The sequence below is a fragment of the Macaca nemestrina genome, chromosome 6 (assembly GCF_043159975.1).
Source record: "Macaca nemestrina isolate mMacNem1 chromosome 6, mMacNem.hap1, whole genome shotgun sequence".
In the NCBI taxonomy this organism is placed as follows: Eukaryota; Metazoa; Chordata; class Mammalia; order Primates; family Cercopithecidae; genus Macaca; species Macaca nemestrina.
This window is the reverse complement of record NC_092130.1, coordinates 48,690,428-48,713,274: the sequence shown is the minus strand read 5'-3', so window position 1 is coordinate 48,713,274 and position 22,847 is coordinate 48,690,428. Positions and strand designations below refer to the sequence as shown.

The window sequence follows — 22,847 nt, the reverse complement described above, 5'->3', positions numbered from 1 at the left end:
TCCTGAGACTTTACTGAAGTTGCTTATCAGCTTAAGGAGATTTTGGGCTGAGACGATGGGGTTTTCTGAATATACAATCATATCATCTGCAAACAGGGACAATTTGACTTCCTCTCTTCCTATTTGAATACGCTTTATTTCTTTCTCTTGCCTGATTGCCCTGGCCAGAATTTCCAATACTATGTTGAATAGGAGTGGTAAGAAAGGGCATCCTTATCTTGTGCTGGTTTTCAGAGGGAATGCTTCCAGCGTTTGCCCATTCGGGATGATGCTGGCTATGGGTTTGTCATAAATAGGCACTGATGGAACGTATTTTGAGATACGCTCCATCAATACCTAGTTTATTGAGAGTTTTTAGCATGATGGGTGTTGAATTTTATCGAAGGCCTTTTCTGCATCTATTGAGATAATCATGTGATTTCTGTCATTGGTTCTGTTCATGTGATGGATTACGTTTACTGATTTGCATACGTTGAACCAGCCTTGCATCCCAAGGATGAAGCCAACTTGATTGTGGTGGATAGGCTTTTTGATGTGCTGCTGGATTCAGCTTGCCAGTATTTTATTGGGGATTTTCCCATCGATGTTCATCAGGATACTCACCTGAAATTTTCTTTTTCTGTTGCGTCTCTGCCAGGTTTTGGTATCAGGATGATGCTGGTCTCATAAAATTAGTTATGGAGGATTTCCTCTTTTTCTATTGATTGGAATAGCTTCAGAAGGAATGGTACCAGCTCTAGCTCCTCTTTGTACCTCTGATAGAATTCGGCTATGAATTCATCTGGTTCTGGACCTTTTTTGCTTGGTAGGCTATTAATTACTGCCTCAATTTCAGAACTTGCTGTTGGTCTATTCAGGGATTTGACTTCTTCCTGGTTTAGTCTGGGGAGGGTGTATGTGTCCAGGAATTTATCCATTTCTTCTAGATTTTCTAGTTTATTTGCGTAAAGGTGTTTACTGTATTCTATGATGGAAGTCTGTATTTCTGTGGGATCAGTGGCGATATCCCCTTCATCATTTCTTATTGTGTCTATTTGATTCTTCTCTCTTTTCCTCTTTATTAGTCTGGCTAGCGGTCTATCTATGTTGTTAATCTTTTCAAACAACCAGCTCCTAGATTCATTGATTTTTTAAAGGGTTTTTCCTGTCCCATCTCCTTCAGTTCTGCTCTGATCTTAGTCATTTCCTGTCTTCTGTTAGCTTTTGAATTTGCTTTTTCTTCTCTAGTTCTTTTAATTATGATGTTAGGGTGTCAATTTTTGATCTTTCCCACTTTCTCCTGTGGGCATTTAGTGGTATAGATTTCCCTCTAAACACTGCTTTAGCTGAGTCCCAGAGATTCTGGTACAGTGTGTCTTTGTTCAAACTTATTTATTTCTGACTTCAGTTTGTTATTTACTCAGTAGTCATTCAGGAGCAGGCTGTTCAGTTTCTAAGTAGTTGTGCGGTTGAGTGAGTTTCTTAATCCTGAGATCTAATTTGATTGCACTGTGGTCTGAGAGACTGTTATGATTTCCGTTCTTTTGCGTTCGCTGACGAGTGTTTTACTGCCAATTATGTGGTCAATTTTAGAATAAGTGTGATGTGTTTGCTGAGAAGAATGTATATTCTGTTGATTTGGGGTGGAGAGTTCTGTAGATGTCTATTAGGTCCACTTGGTCCAGAGCTGAGTTCAAGTCCTGAACATCCTTGTTAATTTTCTGTCTTGTTGATCTGTCTAATATTGACAGTCAGGTATTAAAGTCTCCCAATATTATTGTGTGGGAGTCTCAGTTTCTTTGTAGGTCTCTAAGAACTTGCTTTATGAATCTGGGTGCTCTTGTATTGGATGCATATATATTTACAATAGTTAGCTCTTCTTGTTGCACTGATCCCTATTGTTGCATTGATCCCTTTACCATTATGTAATGCCCTTGTCTTTTTTTTTTTTTTTAATCTTTGCTGGTTTACAGTCTGTTTTATCAGAGACTAGGATTTTGTTTGGTTTTTTTTTTTTTTTTTTTTTGCTTTCCATTTGCTTGGTAAATATTTCTCCTTCCTTTTATTTTGAGCCTATATGTGTCTTTGCACATGAGATGGGTCTCCTGAATACAGCATACTGATGTGTCTTGACTCGTTATCCAATTTGCCAGTCTGTGTCTTTTAATGGGGGCATTTAGAGTCCATTTATGTTTAAGGTTAATATTGTTATGTGTGAATTTGATCCTGTCATGATGATGCATTGTTGATGCCGTTTCTTCTTAGTGTCAACAGTGCTACAATTTCATATGTTTTTGCAGTGGCTGGTACTGTTTTTTCCTTTCCATATTTAGCGTTTCCTTCAGGAAGCAGGCCTTAGGTGGTGACAAGATCTTTCAGCATGTGCTCATCTGGAAAGGATTTTATTTCTCCTTCGCTTATGAAGCTTAGTTTGGCTGGATATGAAATTCTGGGTTTAAAATTCTTTTCTTTAAGAATGTTGAATATTGGCCCCTCAACTCTCTTCTGGCTTCAGAGTTTCTACAGAGAGATCCACTGTTAGTCTGATGGGCTTCCCTTTGTGTATAACCCTAACTTTCTCTCTGGCTGCCCTTAACATTTTTTCCTTCATTTCAACCTTGGTGAATCTGACAATTATATGTCTTAGGGTTGCTCTTCTCAAACACTATCTTTGTGGCGTTCTCTGTATTTCCTGAATTTTAATGTTGGCCTGTCTTGCTAGGTTGGGGAAGTTCTCCTGGATAATATCCTGAAGAGTGTTTTCCAACTTGGTTCCATTCTCCCTGTCACTTTCAGGTACACCAATCAAACGCAGGTTTGGTCTTTTCACATAGTACCATATTTCTTGGAGGCTTTGTTTGTTCCTTTTCATTCTTTTTTCTCTAATTTTGTCTTCACTTTTTATTTCATAAAGTTGATCTTCAATCTCTGATATACTTTCTCCCGCTTGATTGATTCAGCTATTGATGCTTGTGCATGCTTCAAGAAGTTCTCCTGCTGTGTTTTTCAGCTCCATCAGGTCATTCATTCTCTAAACTGGTTATTCTTCTCTAAACTGGTTATTCCAGTTAGCAATTTATCTAACCTTTTTTCCGGGTTCTCAGCTTTCCTGCATTGGGTTAGAAGATGCTCCTTTAGCTCAGAGGAGTTTGTTTCTATCTATCTTCTGAAGCTTACTTCTGTCAACTTGTCAAACTCATCCTCCATCCAGTTTTGTTCCCTTGCTGGCAAGGTGTTGTGATCCTTCTGAGGAGGAGAGGCATTCTGGTGTTTGGAATTTTCAGCCTTTTTATGCTGGTTTTTCCTCATCTTTGTGGATGTATCTATCTTTGTTCTTTGATGCTGGTGACCTTCAGATGGGGTTTTCATGGGGATGTCCTTTTTGTTGATGTTGATGCTATTTCTTTCTGTTTGTTAATTTCCCTTCTACCAGTCAGACCCCTCTACTGCAGGTCTGCTGGTGTCTGCTGGAGGTCCACTCCAGACCCTGTTTGCCTGGGTATCACCAGTGGAGGCCGCAGAACAGCAAAGATTCCTGCCTGTTCCTTCCTCTGGAAGCTTCATCCCAGAGGGGCACCTGCCACATGCCAGCCAGAGCTCTCCTCTATGAGATGTCTGTTGACCCTTGTTGGTAGGTGTCTCCCAGTGAGGAGTCATAGAGGTCAGGGACCCACTTGAGGAGGTAGTCTGTCCCTTACCAGAGCTTGAACGCTGTACTGGGATATCCACTGATCTCTTCAGAGCTAGCAGGCAGGAACATTTAAGTCTGCTGAGGCTAGGCCCAGAGCCACCTCTTCCTCCAGGTACTCTGTCCCAGGGAGATGGGAGTTCTATCTATAAGCCCCTGACTGGGGCTGCTGCCTTTCTTTCAGAGACGCCCTGCCCAGACAGGAGGAATCTAGAGAGGCAGTCTGGCTACAGTGGCTTTGCTGAGCTGCGACGAGCTCCGCCCAGTTCTAACTTCCCAGCAGCTTTGTTTTCACTCAGTTGGAAATGCAGAAATCACCTGCCTTCTGCTTTGATCTTGCTGGGAGCTACAGACTGGAGCTGTTCCTATTTGGCCATCTTGCCAGCCACCCTATATACATATTTTTTATTGAGACAAGGTCTCACTCTGTCACCCAGGCTGGGTTGCTATGGCATGATCATAACTTATCACATCCTAGAACTTCTGGGCTCAAGCAATCCTCCCACCTCAGCCTCCTGAGTAGCTGCGACTACAGGCTCACACTACACACATGGCTTTTTTTTTTTTTTTTTTTTTTTCCCCTGAAACAGAGTTTCGCTCTTGTTGTCCAGGCTGGAGTGCAATGGTGCAATCTTGGCTCACCGCAACATCCGCCTCCCGGGTTCAAGCAATTCTCCTGCCCCAGCCTCCTGAGTAGCTGGGATTACAGGCATGTGCCACCACGCCTATTTTTATATTTTTAGTTGAGATGGGGTTTCTCCATGTTGGTCAGACTGGTCTCGAACTCCCAACCTCAGGTGATCTGCCTGTCTCACCCTCCCAAAGTGCTGGGATTACAGGCATGAGTCACTGTGCCCAGCCCACATGGCTAAATTTTTTAAAAATCACAAAACTTTCAAAGTTGTGCAAAATGGTGTAAGTCATGATGGTGTTGTATGGCACAGCACTATTATGGATTTGTTAAGGTATCATGCCTAAAGGGGAGGTAGAATAGAAGAAGGCAGGGGGAACTGTGCAGTAAATCCATCTGGAATTTAGTAATTTCAGACTCTTTTCACACAGCTTGTCCCATTGATTAGGTAGAAAGATCGATTTCTATCAAAACACAATCATTTCATTACCAGTAATTAAAAAGCCAGATTCTATTTTTGATACTGTGTAAATATAAAATACTTGTGATTAATGCAAACTTGGATGACACAAATAAATTTATAACAGATGACACTTGCTGAGCATGAGACCAAACACTGATATTACACAAAATGTAATACATTTAGAGAAGTTCCTACGTATTATACTTGCTAATACATTTAATTCCATGTTTTACAAGAAGTCACATTACTTTTGAAAAATAACACTGTGTATTATGTATATTTCCAATCATACTTTAATTTCATACAACGGAAACTGTATTGGTATTTTGTATTTATCTTCATAAACAATGAAAAAGTATGTAAAATAAGAAATTATTCTGATAACCCAATCTAAATCTGAATTGGGAAATATAAGGAGAAAATACTCGTGCAACCTATACCTACAGCTCTCTACATCTCTTATTCTCAGATTTGTCAAAGTTCATAAACTTACTTATCTGTCTCTCCAGCTTCAATGCAAGCTCTAGGAATATAAGGACTAATTGCTATGATATCTCCACAGTTCATTGGATGATGTTCAAAAATATTTATAAATGAATAAATAAGTAAATGACATCAATGATCTTACCTGGTACTTAAGACACTGGTCTTTTATATCAGAAGATGAAGTCACAGAACTATCTAAAGAGGAAGAACTGTCTCCTCCAGGTTTCAGTTGGCAGCATTTCCCAAAGACTTTAACTTGAGCATCACTGCAGAGTTTCTGAAATACAGATAATATTTCCATTCATATTTTAACAGATTTTTAACCATATACAAATTTCATCAAAGTATAAAAACCTTTGGAAAAAACAAGAATGAAATAACTCAAAATAATACAACCTTAATATGACTATTTGCATTTTGCTATATTTTCTCCAGTATTTTCTATTTTTTGTCTTATAAACAGAATAGTATCTGTGGGGTTTGTTATTTCTGGCCAACATTATTACATCCTCAGAATTTTCTAGATTACCATGGCCTACACGATGTTCATTAATACCGATGTAATAATATATTGCAGTAGTTTTCAAATTATTTGGTCTCAAAACCCCTTTATGGGCCAGGCATGGTGGGTCACACCTGTAATCCCAGCACTTTGGGAGGCTGAGGCAGGCAGATCACCTGAGACCAAGAGTTCAAGACCAGACTAACCAACAGCGAGAAACCCCATCTCTACTAAAAGACAAAAAGTAGCTGGGCGTGGTAGCACATGCCTGTAATTCCAGCTACTTGGGAAGCTGAGGCACAAGAATCTTTTGAACCTGGGAGACGAAGGTTGCAGTGAGCTGAGATTGCAACACAGCACTCCAGCCTGGGTGACAGAGTGAGACTCTGTCTCCAAAAAAAAAAAAAAAAAAAAAAAGCAAACAAACAAAACAACCCTTAACGTTCTTACAAGTTATCGAGGATCCCAAGAGTCTTTTGTGTATATGGGTTATAATTATCAGTATTTTCCCATATTAGAAATTAAAACTGAGACCATTTAAAAAATACTTATTCATTCATTTAAATATAATAACAAACCCAAGTAAACGTAAGTAACATTGTTATAAAAAAATTACCTATTTTTCTGGGGAGAAATGTAGGGATGAAAGAAATGCAAATGAGACTTTTAGATTTAACTATACATAAATACATGTTTATTCTATTGAAATGAGAATAGAGTCATGTAATATTTAAATTTTTAATAAGAAAATGAACTTAAGACCAGATGAATGTGCAATCCAGTATGGAAGAAAAATGTATTTCTTTTTTTTTATTCCTCTTTCTCTTTTTCCTCCCCAACATCTTTCACTGCTCACAACTGCCAAAGTTACAATCCACCAATATCTGTGATATTCCTAAAAGTATTCCATTGCTTTATCACAGTTACCAGTATGTCCATTCTTCCATTTAACAAACCTCAGGCAGGTTTTTAGAACAAATAATCTGACTAAAGTCAAATTTACTGAAGACTGATTGTTTTCTAGTTACCAACATCACCAAAAGCATCATTTTGCATGTAGTAGTCTCCAATTATCTCTAACCAAAAATTTAAAGTAAAAATAATAAAAGCTTTAGAACTAGATATGAGTTCAAAATCTGGTTCCTTGAGCAAGTTAACTGACCTCTCTAAACCTTAATTTGTTATTTGTTTAATGGGAAGAAAAACCCTACCTAACAACACTTAAGGGAATGTGTGTGTGTGTGTATATATATTTTTTACATACACACATATATAATACATATTATACATAATAGTTATAGTATCCTAGCTATCCCCACAGAGCTGGGTCTACAGGCGTATGCCACCACATCCAGCTAATTTTACTTTTTGTAGAAACAAGGTCTCATCATGTTGCCCAGGCTGGTGTCAAACTCCTGGGCTAAAGTAATCCTCTCACCTTGGCTTCCCAAAGTGCTGGGATTACAGGTGTGAGCCACTGCATTCAACCTAGATATAACTGTTATTAGAAAACAGTTAAAATGAGGGGCTAACATAATTGAAGTCAGGGACTTCACTAGATATTTCCATGTATGTTTCAACACTTGATAAAAGTATGGGTATTTTTACTATGGGTCTCCTTCACCACATCTTAATAACCTTATTACTTATTGATCACCAACAAAATGCCAGGCCTTAATGTACATTTTCTCTAATACTGAGCATAGTAGATATTATTAACCCTATTTTACAGATGAGAAACGTGACGCTCAAACAGGTTAAATAACTTCACCAAGGTTACAAGAGCTAGTAAATCTGTTATCTAAACCCAGTTGGCTTGACTTATCCACTATCACAAACCACCATTTCATCAGTCAACAAAAGTATTTAAGTACTATGTGTTCTAAGCCAGGGGGTGGCTACAGACCAGTACCAGTCCATGGCCTGTTAGGAACCAGGCCACATGGCTGGTGGTGAGCAGTGGGCAAGTGAGCATTACCGCCTGCACTCCACCTCCTGTCACATCAGCCTCAGCATTAGATCCTCATAGGAGTTCGAATCCTATTCTGAATTGTGCACACGAGGGATCTCTCTCTAAAGAGATATAACAAATAAATGCAATGCAAGATTCTCAACTGGATCCTTTTGTTCTCCAGGATGTTATGTGGACAACTTGTCAAGTTTTAATGGGATCTGAGGTTATAATATATCAAAGATTTCCTGAATTTTTGCTGTATTGTCGTTACGTAGAAGAATGTTCATGTTTTTAGGAAATACACATTGAAATATTCAACGTTGATGGGTTATCAAGTAGGCAGTTTACTCTCATTCCATTCAGAAAAGCAAAAGTTCTCTGTATTGAACTTGCAACTTATTTGTGATTGTTTCAAAAAGTTAATACAAATTATAACCTAGTTATAGAAAGACAGTTGTGTTTTTCAGTAACATTTATAACTTTTTTTGCATAATTTGAAGGTATTTGTTTTTGTGGGTTAAAGTTTGTCATCACTTATCTGAGATAACAAAGTAAATAATATGAAACTGAACACTTTTTCCTACAATTCCTGCTTATAGAAGTCCTGTGCTTACATGAGGGATTGTTGTTGACTGCGCCTTGTCCCCCCATTATAGGACCATCCGCCACTGTAGTTGTTGCTGTTTGGTTTCAGAAAAGCCACGACTTCAAGATGGGAGGGAGTAGAGAAACAGCTGAGGAACTGATGGGAGAATAGTATGTGTGTGTATGTGCATCCTTTTGTACACACTTTTAGGCATGTTTTTATGCTTTAGTCCTAGAACAGAAGTATGCCCCTTTTCTTCCTCTAGCAAACTGCCTTTTGTTTCAGAGATTGGACATACATGGTTACCTCAGCCTGGAATGTCTTTCCAGCTCTCTCAAGTGCTTCCTCTTTCACCTTAACTCTTACGCACTTTTCCCCCATAGTGTAAGCTTAAAAGTTCACTCTCTTATCTCCCTAGACTAAATGAAGTCCTTTCATGGTAATTCACTAAAACATTGTCATCCTTTAACCTCTTCGTCTGTAAATTGGAATAATGATAGTACTCTTCTGTTTTACATAATTTACTCTTTACAGTCAGTGCTAACGTAAGTTAGCTGCTGCTATCATTACTTTTATTAGACATACTTGAAATACACATTTCATTACACATATTTGTGTAATTATCTGTTAAATGTTTCTTTCTGCTGTCAGATTGTTAGTTCTATGAGGAAAAGAACTATGTCTTTTTTTATTCACCTGTATTCCCTAGTGCTCAACAGCGGTTGCCAACCTTTTTGGCACCAGGCACCAGTTTCATGCAAGACAATTTTTCTGCAGACTGGGGTAGCATAGTGGGGGTATGGTTTCAGGATGAAACTGTTCCACCTCAGATCATCAGGCATTAGTTTTTGTCATTAGAAAAGGAAAGACCTGAAATCTCAGTATAGGTTTTTCTGCTGTTATTTTTAAGAGATGAGTTCTCACTATATTGCCCAGGCTGGCCTCAAATTCCTGAGCTCAAGCGATCCTCCCACCTCAGCCTCCTGAGTAGCTGGGACTACAGGCATGTGTCACCATGCCCAGCTTCAATACAGTTTTGATTTTCATTTTCTTTATTATGGATAAGGGAGAGGATCTTATAAATGTAAGATTTTATTAAACGTGTAACAGCAATTTGTATATCAACGCTCTGCTCTTGTCCTTCACTCAATTATCTACTGAGTGGTTCTTGATTTCTAGGAACTCTTTATATTAACAGTTGGCATTTTATATTGTCAAAGTGTTTTCCCAGGTTGCCATTTGTCTTTTAACTTTCCTTATGGCGTTGTTTTGTTTGTTTTATCATGCAAGTTTAAAAAAAAAAATGGCTGTCAAATTTGTCAATCTTTTAGTTTATGGCTTCTGAATTTTAACTCATAGTTAGAAATATCTTTGCTTGAGACAGAGTCTCACTCTGTTGCCCAGGCTGGAGTGCAGTGGCATGACTGCAATCTTGGCTCACTGTAGCCTCTGCCTCCTGTGATCAAGCAATTACTGTGTCTCGGCCTCCCTAGTAGATGAAACTACAGGCGTGTGCCACCACACCCGGCTAATTATTGTCCTTTTTTTTAGCAAAGATGGGGTTTCACCATGTTGGCCAAGCTGATCTTGAACTCCTGACCTCATGTGATTCAGCCTTTCAGCCTCCCAAAGTGCTGCCATTACAGGCATAAGCCACTGCATCTGGCCTTTTTTTTTTTTTTTTTTTTTAGCAGGCCAGGGAGAGGGTCTTGCTTTGTCACTTAGGCTAGAGTGCAGTAGTGTGATCCTGACTCATTGCAACCTCCACTTCCTGGACTCAAGCAATTCTTCTGCCTCAGTCTCCCAGTAGCTGGGACTACAGACACTCAGCACCACACCCAGCTAATTTTTATGTTTTTTGTAGAGACGGGGTCTTCCTATGTTGGCCAGACTGGTCTCAAACACCTGGCCTCAAGTGATTCACCCATCTTGGTCTCCCAAAGTGCTGGGTTTACAGGCGTGAGTCACTACACCCAGCCTAGAATACCTTTTCCACTGCACAGATATAGAAGAACTCCCTCATTTTTTCTTTTGTAATGTTATAGTTCTATATTTTTATATTTAAATGTTTGATATACTTGGTTTCATCCTGATGTACACTGTAAGATATGAATCTAAATTAAGGCTGGGCACAGTGACTCATACTTGAGCCCAAGACTTTGAGGCCAGCCTGGATAAAACAGCAAGACCCCATCTCTAAAATAATAATAGTAAGTAGTAATAATGTGAGTCCAATTAATCTTTCTTCCACATGGCTAATTGTCTCAACACCATTTAAGAAGATGTCTTAATCATATACCAAAATTCCTGCATGTATTTGGATGTATTTCTGATCCTCCATTTTGTTCCATTAGTCTATTGCCTATTTATGTGTCAATAACACACTGTCTTAAATACTGAGACTGTGAAGTATATTTTCAAATGTGATAGGACTGGCTCATCCTCACTGCCCTTCTTTTTCAGAGTTTTCCAACCAATCATTGCTAATTTTTTTCCATCTGAACTTTAGAATCCACTATTTAGTTCCAGACACTACCCCCACCCCAAACACAAAAATAAGGATAACACTGTTTCTGTGATAGCATTATTTTACAAAGCACTTTGGACAACTTTATAACATTGACTACTGCCACAGAATATGTTTTGTCTTTCCATTTGTGAAGGTATGCTTTACGTCCCTTAAGAAGAATTTTTTTTTTTGAGATGCAGTCTCGCTCTGTCGCCCAGGCTGGAGTGCAGCGGCGCGATCTTGGCTCACTACAAGCTCCGCCTCCCAGTTTCACGCCATTCTCCTGCCTCAGCCTCCTGAGTAGCTGGGACTAGAGGCGTCTGCCAACACGCCCGGCTAATTTTTTGTATTTTTAGTAGAGACAGGGTTTCGCCGTGTTAGCCAGGATGGTCTCAATCTCCTGACCTCGTGATCTGCCTGCCTCGGCCTCCCAAAGTGCTGGGATTACAGGCGTGAGGCACCATGCCCAGCCTAAGAAGACTTTTAAAGTTCTAAACTTACAGATTTTGTTAAGTTTACGCATAGGCAACTTTGTCATTATAGCTATTTTAAATGAATGTTTCACTTTTATGTGTTCAAACTGGAAGCTATTTGCATATATTGAGCTTACTGATTTCTGTATATTAACTTAAATCCAATTATCTAACCAAATACTATGTGCAAATTTGATATCATAAATAAGACTCAACTATTCAATTAGCACCGTATGATACTTCAGAGTGTTTCCCATATCTTAAAATCTATATTCACCTTTCCAAAGTTGCCTGAATTTACTGATGTACAACTTTATTCTTGTTTACAATCAGTGAAAGCTGATACATGTGAATGGTCATATAACCTCACTGGGAACTCATGAAATAGCATTGCACTGTTGCTGACATAAAAACAATGTCTAGGATAAGGAAAATAGCGTGATAAAATCACAATGGATCCATTTGGCTATGTTAGTGCTCATATCGAAACCACATCTCAATATTTTTTTCTAACATGGGAAGGTTCTTCTGTCAGAAGTGTTTCAACCAGAGCAACTCCATCTTGAATAGGTGTTGGGTAAAATGAGGCTCAGACCAACTGGGCTGCATTCCCAGATGGTTAAAGCATTCTAAGTCACAGGAGGAGATAGGAGGTTGGCACAAGATATAGGTCACAAAGACCTTGATGATGAAAAAGGCTGCAGTAAAGAAGCTGGCTAAAATGCACCAAAACCAAGATGGCGACAAGAGTGACCTCTGGTCGTCCTTACTACTACACTCCCACCAGTGCCATGACAGTTTACAAATGCCACTGGAAATGTCAGTAAATTACCCTATATGGTGTAAAAGATGGGAGGCACGAATAATTCACCCCTTGTTTAGCACACAATCAAGAAATAACCATAAAAATCCACCATCAGCAGGCCTCAGGGCTGGTCTGCCTATGGAGTTGCCATTCTTTATTCCTTTACTTTCTTAATAAACTCGCTTTCACTTTACAGACTTGCCCTGAATTATTTCTTGCTCAAGATCCAAGAACTCTCTTTTGGGGTCTGGATCCGGACCCCTTTCCAGTAACACTTCTTTAAGATCACTACACATATTCACTTTAATTGGGTTTTATAGTTCAACAGTCATTTTTCATAAAATATAATAGATCTGAAAAAACGAGTTGTGAGAAAGCTATACACTTGATTAACAATTTTATTTCAACTTACATAAGACACTATTTGAGCATGCAAAGTACTCTGGTTTCTGAAACATAATCAAAGCATTTATGTAGTTCACTTTGTATAGAATTTAAAATGAAATAAAATACATAGCTTCCTAATTTTCTCCCAAAACCCATTAAATATACTCTACATACACAATGTCTGTGTTGCATGGAAATACAAAAATGATCTGCTTATGTTCATAAACTGCTGTTATAGTCTTCATTGACAATTCTTTGGTTCAACCAAAAGCAGAAATGGATCAATATTCCACTGTGAAATATTATCTTCTCTCCCACTCCAGATAAAAGGTACTAAAAGTGAGTTATGATAATCTATAATCTTTACAAGGAAAACTGCCATGTGTCTTACACATTTAAAAGGACTTCAATAAGTATTTTTACAGTGACTATTTTTTAATGCTGAAATAGCTTCAAAGTAAACAATCAATAGGATTTTGATTTAACTAAATACACTCAAACACATTGGGTGGGCCCAAATATTACTATCTTCTACTCCTACCTGGCAACTTTCGAATGACACTTTTTCAAAAATAATCTTAAAATTCAGATTCAGGCTGATAACAAACTGTCCCAAGCAGCCTGAAGAGGGAGGACTGTTTGATCCCAGGAATTCAAGTCCAGGCTGGGCAACATAGCAGGACAGACGGACGCTGTTTCCAAATGAGAAAATGTTTTAATTTCTTTTTTGATAAAGGGAACAGAGTAAAACAATTTTGTAAGCTTCACATTCTAAAGCTTGACTTTCTGTTTATAACTCATGGTGACATCATATTCTCATTTTTTTAAAAAGAATGTTTTCAGTAAAAGTTTTGGTAAATAGGCCGGGCAAGGTGGCTCACGCTGGTAATCCCAGCACTTTATGAGGCCAAAGCAGGCAGAGAGCTTGAGCCTAGAAGTTCGAGACCAGTCTGGCCAACATGGCGAAACCCCATTTCTACTAAAAATATAAAAATTACCCAGGCGTGGTGTGCACACCTGTAATCTCAGCTACTCGCAAGGCTGAGGCATGAGAATTGCTTGAGCCTGGGAGGCAGAGGTTGCAGTGAGCTGAGACTACCACTGCACTCCAGCCTGGGCAACAGAGCAAGACCCTGTCTCAAGAAAACAAACAACAACAACAACAACAACAAAAATCCCTGTCTCAAAAAAATAAAAAGCTTTGGTATACTGAATGGTCAAAATACTATTTGTAGTCCTTATTCTCTCTTGTAAATTGTTTTAAACTAAGGAAAGTTTTTTAAAACTAAGAAAGAAGAACATGAGAAGTAACTTCAACATTTACCATAGCAAAATAGAATATTGTACAAATACAGCAAAGCTGAATAATTTACTTTCATCCAGCAAACTGCTAATGCTTAAACATAACGTCATTATTATGTATGAACCCAAATTATAATGTAGAAAGTTTAAAAAAATTTACAACACAATGTCCTTCTTTCCATATATAGAACCCAGGACAAACAATGAGTATTTCAATATGTACAGTAGTGTTCAAAAGGAAGACATAAAATCTTCAGGAAGTATTTACAGGATTTTGAAAATAAACTTCCTAACAGTAATTACAACTGATCAAAATATGTCCTAAGTACTTACCACATGTAAGGCAGTGTGCAGTGTAGGAAATAAAGGTGAGTAACAGGACAATTTTTTATTTTAAGATTTTTTTTTCCCAGTCTAGTAACAAATACACATACAAATACAGCTATTATATAGAAGGCTATGAATGTGAGTAACGAACTATGAGAATTCTGATGGAGGAGAAAATAAATTTACCTAGAGAAAATCAGAAAGGATTCATAAAGTTGTCATAAAATAAACCCTGAAGGAGGATAAATTTTCAACTAAGGGAGATAGTATACAGGATAAAGGCATAATAAAATAAATGAGACCGGAAGTAGTCAACAATGTTTGATTTCTAGACACTGATAAATTTCTAGAAAACTTTGATAATAAAAAGAAGAGTAGACTTATAGGCAAATTTCAGAAAGTTGAGTAATAACTGGATAGTTTGAGAAGAGAGTCAATATATTACTACTGAGACACCAAGAGACAGAGAAGACTAAGGAGAGACCAACAGATAGAGAGACTGAGAAGAGACACTCTAGAGAGCCTGAGTGATAGACAAAGGGAAAATGAGAGACACTAATAGACACCAAGAAAGATGACTGAGAGGGACAAAGAGGCCAGGGATGGGAAAAGAGAGAGGACACTGTTATGGACTGAATGCTTGTGTCTCCTCAAAATTCATATGGCGTCCTAACCCAACATATGATATTAGGGAGGTGGGAACTTTAGGAGGTGATTAGGTCATAAGAATGAAGTCCTCATGAATGGGGTTGGTGCCCTTATAAAAAGGACTGTGAAGAGTTCTCTTGCCTTCTTTCCACCATGTAAGGGTAAAGTGAGAAGTCAGCAGTCTGCAACCCAGAAGAGAGGCCTCACAAAAAACCCAAATACGCTAGGAGAAACAAAAGTTTCTTGTTTAAGGCACCCAGTCTACAGTACTTTGTTATAGTAGCCTGAACTAGACAAACACAAACCTGAAGGAAAAAGTAAAAAATATTTTGTTAGTGTTGAGTAAAGAGGCTTTGTGAATGTTTCCAAGCAAAGAGAAAAGCTGAGAGGGAAGAAGGAATACATCAGCAGGAGAGAAATTAATGAGACTAAATGAAGCATCATCCCAGAAAAGGTATGCAAGGAGAGTTCAAAAAACAGCATCAGTCAATTCTTACAGGGCTGTTTAACATAAAAAAGAAAAAGCTGCACAAACACACAATGAATAGCATTAATCAAAATTAAGAGTAAAGGAGAGGTCATATGTTGAAATTCAATAGGATACTATCAAATACAAAAAAAAAAAAAAATTCAATAAATGCTTGCCAAAAAAGTAATCAAAAATAATCGAGATAATTTAAAAAAAATCAGCCTCAGCCAAGTTCTGCTGAGCTGTTGTTAGCAATCTAAATACAAATAAGACATGCTTATCACATTTGTAGTTAGCCTTGGATTTCAACTGTCTGCTTGACCATCTCCAATTCTGTGACTCTTAAGCATCAAACCACTCCTCAGCTATTCAAACTAAAATGTTAGATTCACCAAACATTTCCTTCTCCCTCAGCCCCAACATCCAGTTATTTTCTTCTGTCTCAGTCCCAATTATCCAGTTTGATAATACTGGAATTATCAAAATATTCAACATTAAAAGTCAACCAAATCAATAATGATGCTCACCGATACTGATATGTCCTCATTTTTTCTCTTAACACTGGAGTCAAACAAAACATTTCTCCCTCGTCTTTCACAGTCTTGATATACAATCAGTCGAATCTGGCTTGGATCAAACTCTGGTAAAGGCCAACTTGAAAGAAAAGTAAAGATCCATTAGAGTTACATTAATAAATATTCCATATACATTCTTAGAAATAAACCTATATAATAAAAGCCCAAAATTATCTTATTGTTAAATAATATATAGATCTTTATATAAAATATCACCAGTTCATGGCTGAAAACTTTAAAGTAAAAATAAAGGCAAAACAAAATTATTTTTATTTTAAAATAATAGTAGTAACTATCACTTAGTATATGTATAGTTATCCCATATCATTTTTAAAAGCATTAACTTAATAAATATACATAAGTATATTTAACATAATGAAAATAAGTACTGATTTCATGTGATGGACCAAGATGACATAATAAGGTTAACCCATATTTTTAAGTAGTTTTGTTACTATTTCTCCAATATGGAAATGTGAAAAATGAAATGGCTTTCGTTTAAATAATAGCAAAGGACTCACAAGACAAAAAACAAACAAACAAAAAAGTAGAAAGCAATCAAGTATAGTGAAAATTCTCATATGCTGTTGGTATGAATATAAACTGGCACAACTCCTCGGTGCAGTGGCTCACACCTGTAATCCCAGGACTTTGGGAGTCCAAGGTAGGAGGATCACTTGAGCCCAGGAGTTCAAGACTAACCTGGACAACATAGTGAGACCCCATCTCTACAAAAAGTTAAAAAAATTAGCCGGGCATGGCAGCATGCATCTGTAGTCCTAGCTACTTAAGAGGCTGCAGTGGGAGGATCGCTTGAGCCTGGAAGGTTGGGGCTACAGCAAGCTGTGATCATGCCACTGTACTCCACCCTGGGTGACAGAATGAGACCCTGTCTCAAAAAATAAAAATAAAAATAAATAAATTGGTACAATCTCTTTAGAAAAGTTTTTGAAAAAGTCTATATATATAAAAATGTTTTTTTGTGTGTGTATATATATCTGCATGTGTGTGTATACTTTATTATATACGTGTGTGTATACATATATACACACAAACGAATCCCAGTAAAAATGAAGTTGATACCAGCAATTCCACTCCAGAAAAATTTATCACAATGAATGAATTTCAGCTATAGGCAAAAATGGATAGACCACAAGCAAAAGAAGTCAGACGACGACTCCCACACACACACAGATAGCTACTGTATTTTTCTACTTATATATACAGAGGTTAAAAACGGGCAATGTTTGTCTAGGGGTGCATACTTAGTTTTTAAAATATAAAGAAAACAAAGTAAGTAACGACCTCCAGAGTTTGGAGAGTAATTACTTCTAGGAGTAAGGTGGAGGGAAAAGTGTGACCAGAAAAGGGACATAACAGGTGAACTGGGGCAATGACAACGTTCTGCTTTGACCAGATAGTGCTGACATGGATCTTTACAGTATGTATTTAAACAGTACATCACATTTGTTTTATGTACTTTTATATATCCATTACATTCCACAATTTAAAAGATTAATGGGGTGGATGAGGTAGGGAAGAAGGGAAAGAGAAAACAAACCAAATGACAAATATCCGGTGAACTGAACACAATACAAATCACAGGACAGCTGCTAAGAAATGGGAGAACTGACATGCCAGGAGCTGTTTCTTATTAGTTACAACAGGATATTCATTTTTCATAATTTCAACTTTCATACTCAGGGAGTTACATCCATATATCTCATGATGCTGAGGTTTGGGGTACAATTGATGCTGTCACCCAGAGAGTGAGCACAGAACCCAACCATTACGTTTTTCAACTCTTGCCCTTCTCCCTCCTGCCTTGCTCTACTAGTCCTCAGTATCTATTGTTGCCATCCTTATGTCCAGGAGTATCCACTGTTTAGCTCCCACTTATAACTGAGAACATGTGCTATTTGATTTTCTGTTCCTGCATTAATTGACTCAGGATAACGGCCTCCAGCTGCCTCCGTGTTGCTGCAAAGGACAGGATTTCATTCTTTTTTATGGCTGTGTAGCACTCCATAGTACATATGTACCACATTTTCTCTTTTTTTTTAGTCAATTGTTGAGTCAATTTACTTAATAAAATATTATTTAGTCAATTACTGTAGTAGGAAGAAAGAGTAAAACCACAAAATACGAAAAAAGTTTAAGACAATGAAATGGGTCACTATATTCTCTTGCATTTATAACTATTCAGATGAATAACGAAGGAACAAAATATCATTTAGTCAATTTTTGAGAAAAATACCTGATTTTATGTTCTAAGGCATTTTGTAAAATAAGAAAATGATTATGCTAACTAGATATAAGCCTTGAAAATGAATACAGACATTTACTGATTAAGATATAGACTAGTTAGACCAGTTATCTAATTAACTTGGAACAAACAATAAGTTAGGACAGTAAATAGTAAAATTTCACAAGGGTCTCTGTATGAGTGAAACTGCTCCTTTAGGGTTTACCTTTTTAACAGGGGAACTAAAATATGAATCAGTTTTTTGTCTTTTATATTTAATTGTTTTTATACTTTATGTTCTAGGGTACATGAGCACAACGTGCAGGTTTGTTACATATGTATACATGTGCCGTGTTGGTGTGCTGCATCCATTAACTCGTCATTTACATTAGGTATATCTCCTAATGCTATCCCTCTCCCCTCCCCCCACCCCACAACAGGCCCTGGTGTGTGATGTTCCCCTTCCTGAGTCCAAGTGCTCTTGTTGTTCAATTCCCACCTATGAGTGACAACATGCGGTGTTTGGTTTTCTGTCCTTGTGATAGTTTGCTGAGAATGATGGTTTCCAGCTGCATCCACGTCCCTACAAAGGACATGAACTCATCCTTTTTTACGGTTGCATAGTATTCCATGGTGTATATGTGCCATATTTTCTTAATCCAGTCTATGATTGATGGACATTTGGGTTGGTTCCAAGTCTTTGCTATTGTGAATAGTGCCACAATAAACATACGTGTGCATGTGTCTTTATAGCAGCATGATTTATACTCCTTTGGGTATACACCCAGTAATGGGATCACCAGGTCAAATGGTATTTCTAGTTCTAGATCCTTGAGGAATTGCCACAGTCTTCCACAATGGTTGAACTAGTTTACAGTCCCACCAACAGTGTAAAAGTGTTCCTATTTCTCCACATTCTCTCCAGCACCTGTTGTTTCCTGACTTTTTAATGATCGCCATTCTAACTCCCGTGAGATGGTATCTCATTGTGGTTTTGATTTGCATTTCTCTGATGGTGAGTGACGATGAGCATTTTTTCATGTGTCTGTTGGCTGCATAAATGTCTTCTTTTGAGAAGCGTCTGTTCATATCCTTTGCCCACTTTTTGATGGGGTTCGTTTTTTCTTGTAAATTTGTTTGAGTTCTTTGTAGTTCTGGATCCTAGCCCTTTGTCAGATGAGCAGATTGCAAAAATTTCTCCCATTCTGTAGGCTGCCTGTTCACTCTGATGGTAGTTTCTTTTGCTGTGCAGAAGCTCTTTAGTTTAATTAGATCCCATCTGTCAATTGTGGCTTTTGTTGCCATTGCTTTTGGTGTTTTAGGCATGAAGTCCTTGCCCATGCCTATGTCCTGAATGGTATTGCCTAGCTTTTCTGCTAGGGTTTTTATGGTTTTGGGTCTAACATTTAAGTCTCTAATCCATCTTGAATTAGTTTTTGTATAAGGTGTAAGGAAGAAATCCAGTTTCAGCTTTGTACTTAAGGGTAGACAGTTTTCCCAGCACCATTTATTAAATAGGAAATCCTTTCCCCATTTCTTGTTTTTGTCAGATGTGTCAAAGATCAGATGGTTGCAGATGTGTGGTATTATTTCTGAGGGCTCTGTTCTGTTCCATTGGTGTATATCTCTGTTTTGGTACCAGTACCATGCTGTTTTGGTTAATGTAGCCTTGTAGTATAGTTTGAAGTCAGGTAGCGTGATGCCTCCAGCTTTGCTCTTTTGGCTTAGGATTGTCTTGGCAATCAGGGCTCTTTTTTGGTTCCATATGAACTTTAGTTTTTTCCAATTCTGTGAAGAAAGTCATTGGTAGCTTAATGGGGATGGCACTGAATCTATAAATTACCTTGGGCAGTATGGCCATTTTCACTATATTGATTCTTCCTATCCATGAGCATGGAATGTTCTTCCATTTGTGCGTGTCCTCTTTTATTTCATTGAGCAGCGGTTTGTAGTTCTCCTTGAAGAGGTCCTTCATATCCCTTGTAAGTTGGATTCCTAGGTATTTTATTCTCTTTGAAGCAATTGTGCATAGTATTCCATAGTACATATGTACCACATTTTCTTTATCCAATCCACCACTGATGGGACCCTAGGTTGATTCCATGCCTTTGCTATTGTGAACAATGCTGCAATGAACATACAAGTGCATGTGTCTTTTTGGTAAACTTGTTTTCTTTTATATACTCAGTAATGAGATCGCAGAGTCAAATGGTAGTTCTCTTTCAAAGTTGCTTGACAAATCCTCAAACTGCTTTCCACAGTGGCTAAACTACTTTACATTCCCATCAATGGTGTATAAGCATTCCCTTTGCCCCACAGCCTCACCAGCACCTGTTATTTTTTGACTTTTTAATAACAGCCAATCTGACTGGTGTGAGATGGTATCTCATTGTGGTTTTGATTTGTCTTTCTCTGATGATTAGTGATGATGAGCATTTTTTCATGTTTTTTTGGCAGCTTGGATGTCTTCTTTTGAGAAGTGTCTGTTCATAGCTTTGCTCACTTTTTATAGGGGTTGTTTTTGCTTGTTAAATTGTTTAAATTCCTTATAGATTGTGTATATTAGACTTTTGTCAGAGGTACAGTTTGTGAATATTTTTGGCCATTGTGTGGGTTGTCCACCAGGCACAATTCTTCACTTCCTTAAGAGAGCCTTAACCCTAACTCTGTCAACGTATGTGAAACTATGTATAACTGGCAACATAAAACATCTTCATCCCAAATTCTTGACAGAAAATATAATTCTAGTTTTCTTCTGTCTAATCAGCAAATGTCTGTGTGGTAGTAAATGATAAAGACCTACCTAGACATCCAGGCTAAAGCAGAGACTCCTCCTTAAACCACAATGACTTGCATCACACTCAACTGTTTCTACTAAATTGTGCTTTCACACTATGCAAAGGAAACTGTAAAGGAACAGACTGACAAAGGATGAAAATAGGGAAAGGGGTCTCATGGAAACCAATGAAAAAGAATATTTTAGAAAAGAAAAAGAAATACCATGGCATGAACAGGTTTACATGTATGTTGATGACAGAATCTGAGGTCAAGGAGAAACACAACGCCTCTGAGGAAGTAAAGAACAGGATATAGAGCACAAGTGAAAGGATTAGCTCAAAGAAAATAACTCTCACACTAGGATGGAAAGAAGGGAGATAAAGATGTACATGGGTGCACAAAGATTTGTAGATATGAAGGTAAGGTGCGGAAGGAATCCATAGCTAAGAGATCCATTTTCCTTGTCAAGCAGGTGAATGGAAGTAAGGGAAAGGTGGTAAGACGTGGGGATAGTAGAGAGTAAAAAAGATAATAGCGGTTGTTGGGAAATAAAATACAGTCATACGTTCTGGTCAACAACAAACTATATATACGATGGTGGTCTCATAAGATTATAATGCAGTTCAAAAACTCCCATTGCCTAGTAACACTGTAGCTGTCATCACATGGTAGCACAAAATATTGTTTTGTGGTGATGCTCATGTAAACAAACCTATTGCACTGCCAGTCATATGAAGGTATTATAGATACAATTATGTAAATACACAATACTTGATAACAAAAGACTACGTTGGCTGGGTGCAGTGGCTCACGCCTGTAACCCCAGCACTTTGGGAGGCCGAGGCGGGCAGATTATAAAGTCAGGAGATGGAGACCATCCTGGCTAACATGGTGAAATCCCGTCTCTACTAAAAAGTACAAAAAGAAAAAAAATTAGCCAGGCATGGTGGCATGCACCTGTAGTCCCAGCTACTCGGGAGGCTGAGGCAGGAGAATCGCTTGAACCCAGGAAGCAGAGGTTGCAGTGAGCCAAGACTGTGCCACTGCACTCCAGCCTGGGCAGCAGACTGAAAAAAAAAAAAGACTATGTTACTGGTTTATGAATTTACTACACTTTTTGTCATTATTTTAAAGTGTACTCCTACTTACAAAAAAATTAACGGTGAAACAGCCTCAGGCAAATCATCCAAGAGGTATTCCAGAAAAGGGCATTATTAGCATAAGAGCTGACAGCTCCATGTGTATTACTGCCTCTAAAGACCTTACAGTGGGACAAGATGTGGAGATGGAAGATAGTGATACTGATAATCCTGACTCTATGTAGGCCTAGATTAATGGTGTGTTTGTGTCTCAGTTATTAACAAAAAGCTTAAAAATTTTTAACTGAAAAAAGCTTATAGAGTAAGGACATAAAGAAAGAAAATATGTTTGTACAGCTGTACAATGTGTGTCTTAAGCAAAGTGTTACTACACAACAGTTCAACAGTTCAAAAGATTTTAAAATTATGAAGTTTATAAGTAAAAAAGTTACAATAAGCTAAGGTTAATTTTATTATTGAAGAAAAACATTTTTTAATAAATTTAATGTAGTCTAAGTATACAGTGCTTATTTATAAAATCTACAGTAGTGTACAATAATGTCCTAGGTTTTTCACAGTCACTGACTACTCACTCACTGATTCACCCAGTAACTTCCAGTCTCACAAGATCCATTCACGCTAAGTGCCCTAAATAGGTGTACCACTTTTTATCTTTTTTTTTTTTTGGAGATGCAGTCTCAGTCTGTCGCCCAGGCTGGAGTGCAGTGGTGCAATTTCGCCTCACTACAACTTCCGCTTCCTGGGTTCAAGTGAATCTCCTGCCTCAGCCTCCCCAGTAGCCAGGTTTACAGGCGTGTGCCATCATGCCATCACGCCTGGCTAATTTTTATATTTTTAGTAGACATGTGGTTCCACCATGTTGGTCAGGCTGGTCTCAAACTCCTGACCTCAGGTGATCCGCCTGCCTCAACCTCCAAAAGTGCTGGGATTACAGGTGTGA

At 38.0% G+C, this 22,847-nt stretch overlaps 1 protein-coding gene across 3 annotated transcripts in view; it reads right to left on the bottom strand.

Moving 5' to 3' along the window:
* LOC105467191 (folliculin interacting protein 1) overlaps positions 1-22,847 on the bottom strand; it is a 158,939-nt gene that overhangs the window by 81,856 nt on the left and 54,236 nt on the right. For 2 of the 3 annotated variants that reach the window (XM_011716665.3, XM_011716668.3), the window contains exons 2-3: positions 15,737-15,863; positions 5,390-5,524 (exon numbers count right to left, since the gene is read on the bottom strand). In XM_011716665.3, coding sequence (XP_011714967.1) covers positions 5,390-5,524; positions 15,737-15,863 — 262 coding nt within the window. Of the gene's footprint in view, positions 1-5,389; positions 5,525-13,004; positions 13,155-15,736; positions 15,864-22,847 lie in introns of those variants that run through there. The other variant, XM_011716666.3, reaches the window with a different exon arrangement.